Source organism: Medicago sativa, chromosome 3 (genome assembly GCF_051527215.1).
Source record: "Medicago sativa cultivar Bolivia chromosome 3, Bolivia_mono, whole genome shotgun sequence".
Lineage (NCBI taxonomy): Eukaryota > Viridiplantae > Streptophyta > Magnoliopsida > Fabales > Fabaceae > Medicago > Medicago sativa.
Genome location: NC_140751.1, coordinates 76,848,875 through 76,853,160, shown reverse-complemented (window position 1 = coordinate 76,853,160; position 4,286 = coordinate 76,848,875). Strand labels below are relative to the sequence as shown.

General features: G+C 34.3%; 1 protein-coding gene and 1 non-coding gene across 2 annotated transcripts; one reads left to right on the top strand and one right to left on the bottom strand.

The window, feature by feature from the left end:
- The first annotated feature begins 1,903 nt into the window (after nt 1-1,903).
- Nucleotides 1,904-4,031, top strand: HCA2 (Dof-type zinc finger DNA-binding family protein). Its single transcript, XM_085754021.1, has 2 exons — nt 1,904-2,179; nt 2,671-4,031. The coding sequence occupies exons 1-2, from the start codon at nt 2,120-2,122 to the stop codon at nt 3,619-3,621; spliced, it is 1,011 nt and encodes a 336-aa protein (XP_085610147.1). The 5' UTR covers nt 1,904-2,119; the 3' UTR covers nt 3,622-4,031.
- A 183-nt stretch (nt 4,032-4,214) lies between these two features.
- On the bottom strand, nt 4,215-4,286 carry TRNAP-UGG (transfer RNA proline (anticodon UGG)). Its single transcript has one exon. It is a non-coding gene; the product is annotated as a tRNA-Pro (tRNA).

Genomic DNA, 4,286 nt, shown 5'->3' with positions numbered 1-4,286 from the left:
AATCAAAATAGTTTTGTACATTAAAATATTTTATTAATATTATCATATTAGTCATTCAATATACTTATTGTCATATCAGTCTTTATTGTCATTTTAGTCCCTATATAAAAATAATTATTGTGAGATTGATATATTATTTTAACGTCGATGACTATTTTGACTAACAAAGTGCACAATCAAGGACTATTTTAAAATTTTGATACAAACTATTATAAATATTATTATCAAAGTCAATATTACCCAAAATATTAATCTACATCTTTGTACTACAGGTAGAAAATAACCACCCATTCACCCAATGTAAAAACGAAAGACATTATATACTCATACAATTTCAGATAGCCACTCATGAATGACAAGAATGAATATATTGGCTATGAAGGTAGGGGAATTGAGGAACGTGGGCACACACAGATCACTCACTCACTTTATTCACCTGACACATCTGCATGTACTTTAGATCGGGGGTGTGTTCCTCACGCCAACCATATCCTATAATAATCTTACTCATCTTCTACTTAATATGGATATAAAGATAACATCCCTCTCGTTTCTCTTTCTGGTGTCACCCTTCCTATGGAAGCTTTTTAGTTTATTCCCTGATATCCACCAACCCGCCTTGTTTTGGAATATATGTTCAAAGTTTGAATATAACACTTGCAACCTAATTCCAAACAAGAATAAAGACATACTATTATATTATTATTTAAGGCCAAACCTATAACTCTAAGAAAAAAATATTGCAATGTAAAAATGACATAAAAGCTTTGTTTTCTTTTCAATTTTCCCCGGGCAAGCAAAAATTGAAGAGTAGCGGATCATTTGAAATCGATTTGAGTTCCTGCAATTCATTTGATATCTCAGTTAAAAATAATCTAACGGGTGTCTAACAAAAGAGGTTAGATTCCCACAATATAACAAGTGAAAAATTAATGTTTGAATTTCAATTGAGAAAGATACAAATTTAATGTCCACCTCGAATAAGATAACATCAAATGAAGGGAGTCTACGAGAAACAAACAAAGAGATGTATATGAATTATCGGGTTGAAAAACAAAAACTGAACTACATTTAATATATGCTTTCAAATTTAAATATGAGGGAACTTTAGGGTCATGAAGGAATCTCGAAGATCATCACATTGAACAACAAAACGACTACACCAAGAGAATTTAACACGATATCAATTTTAATATATGATTTCCAATTCACACTTGCCATAACATACACAAATACATAAATCATTTAAAGTAGGACCCCAAAAGTGTATTTGATCCAATGATATATAAGGTGAGTTATTTTTTTGACGGAATTTTGATATATAAGTTTGTTTAGGGTAAAAATAGAAGAAAGAAATGAAGGGCACATGAGAAGAGGCATGAAGGGAGAGTATAGTATTGATGGCGCGTGGAGGATTGGAATGTGCAAAATGAGGAGAATATATCCCTTGCTTGTAGGAGGAGGTGGAGTGGGTCCAAATGTTGTGGGGCTGCTAAGTAGAGTGCTCTTTCGGTATGCGTTCTTTATCGAGAAGAGAACCCTAAAATATTCTCACATACCTTCTGTCACGTCAGATACGACTACGTGACGTATCTTTCTTCTAATGGTTCTCATATCCACCAAATCATCATCAACGATCCTCATTCATCCATGTCAACAATCACACTGACTGTGTCCAAATCATGACCGTCCATTTTTGTCACTGAATAGTAAGATTGAGTACTCATGCTAAGAAACCAGTGAGACAGGTTAAGGCCCACCATTGTTATCACCGACGAGTGTTTTTTTTTTTTTTTTACACACTGTAGTGAGTCTGTAGTATAGGGACAACATGGCAACTCTCTCACTGATCATCAGTTCACCTTTTTCTTCCTTCTTATTCACTTGTCCCGTCCCATGTAGCAACCACAACACAACACAAACACATGCAATTGCTAGCTACTACACACATTCCTCTATCTCTTCTCACTTAACACACTCAAATAATACTATCCTCTTTCATTTTCTTCTCTTCTCTCTTTGCAATGCAATGGCAATAGCACATTGATACTAGCTAATAGTTGCACTTTTAGTTTAGCCAACTACACTGCTTGATCACAACTCTGAGCTTGGCTTTTGAATGGGTTTATCTTCTCTTCACGTCTGCAATATGGAATCATCTGCAGATCATTGGTTGCAGGTATATATACCATGCACATTGTATACCATTTTCCTTTCATTTTGTTTATCATGTTCACATATCACTAACACATGCATTAATCAAATTAATGGTGTAGTAGTTTGGAAAAGAGAATTTTATGCTTAGGTTTATGCTTTGTAAATAACTATGTTTTGTACATTAATTAGCTTAATTAGATTCATGATCATTTGAATTGCTATGGAATTTAATTAAAAGTGCTTTGTATAGCTTCTTCAAAAAAAAGTGCTTTGTATAGTATATGTTGAACTCCGATCTCATGATTAAAAGTGAAGGAGAACGAAAAATAAAAGAAGAGAAAGCTAAGAAAAACAAAATTAGGGAGAAGCTAGCTAGAAAGAGAACAAAAAGAATGAAAAAGAAAAAGACCATGTAAAATAATCCAATTCCAACAAGACAAATTAACACATTTTTCACTTTTACTTTTATCATAAATATATTAACTTCTAGTTTCTTTTATACAAAATTGTCAGGGCACAATTCACGATGAGTCAGGAATGGATTCATCTTCACCAATGTCTGGTGACATGCTAACATGTTCAAGGCCATCATCCATGATAGAGAGGAGGCTAAGACCACCACATGACCTATCCCTTAAATGTCCAAGGTGTGATTCAACTCACACCAAATTCTGTTACTACAACAACTACAGTCTCTCTCAGCCAAGGTACTTCTGCAAGACTTGTAGAAGGTATTGGACAAAAGGAGGAACACTTAGGAACATCCCAGTTGGTGGAGGCTGTAGAAAAAACAAAAAAGTTTCTTCCAAAAAATCAAATGATCACTTGGCTAATAATAATATTCAAAACCAACCACATCATGTACCTTCCTACCATCAAAACCCTAAAGATCTTCAACTTTCTTTCCCTGATGTGCAATTCTCTCACCTAAGTAACTTATTTGGAGCTAATGGAGCATTAGGAAACCCTAATTTCATGGAGAACAAGTATAGCAATGTTGGCATGCTTGAAAACCCTAGGCCTATTGACTTCATGATGGAAAGTAAGTTAGAAGGCATAATTGGGAGTAGTTCTAGAAATTTTGATAATTATTTTGGAAATAGTGATCATATGAATATGAATATGGGTGTTGGGATTGGAGGAGATATGATGAATGGACAAAATGGGTTGCCACAGAATTTTCATCATGCATTTGGTGGAATGTCATTTGATGGAGGAAACAATAGCAATGGTGCTTACTTAATGGATTCTTGTCAAAGACTTATGCTTCCATATGATGCTAATGATGAGGATCATAATGCTTCAATTGATGTGAAGCCAAACCCTAAACTATTGTCACTTGAATGGCAACAAGATCAAGGTTGCTCTGATGCTGGGAAAGGTCAGTCATTTGGGTATGGATCATGGAGTGGTATGATGAATGGTTATGGATCTTCCACAACAAACCCTTTGATCAACGGCTAAGCTCTCTCTTAGCTTGCTTAATTTGACCAATGACCTAATCAATCACTTTCTTCATATATAATTTATATATTATATACATAAAGTCTTTGTATGGGAGGGTTTAAATTCCATGTATTTTTTTTTTTTTTATGTAGCGTTTCTTTCTATAAATCAAGGGGTGTCTACAAAATTCTACTGAATTAACCAAGAGATGGGTCGAGTGTGAATGAGAAGCTTCAGAGTCCAAATCTACTGCCTTGGTGTGTTTCCTTTTGGATTATATAAATATGTACGTGTCTTTGTGTGCGACACGTCATGGAAGCTTTAGGACTAATATATGCTGTAATGTAACATCGAGGAAGATATGGTAGTTCTTCTTTTCTAGCTGAAGAAAATATGCAGTAGTACTATAATATTATCTTTTTATGAAATTTTTTGTCTCTATGTTTGTGGGGCTGTTATTTAAATGTTATGTTCATAATTATTATATATTACATACATTTAGTGTTCTCTGACTTTGTTATTCTTTCTTCCTCACGACATTTTAAGCAAAAAATATTCTTAAGGGAAGAAGAGATAAAATTAGAGGAAACTGAACAAAAAATATGAAAAAGGGGGCATTCGGAGAATCGAACTCCGGACCTCTCGCACCCAAAGCGAGAATCATACCACTAGACCAAATGCCC

Coding starts and splice junctions, on each gene's coding strand:
- HCA2 (XM_085754021.1), top strand. CDS start 2,120: ATGGGTTTATCTTCTCTTCACGTCTGCAATATGGAATCATCTGCAGAT. Junction 2,180..2,670: donor CTGCAGATCATTGGTTGCAG/GTATATATACCA, acceptor CAAAATTGTCAG/GGCACAATTCACGATGAGTC.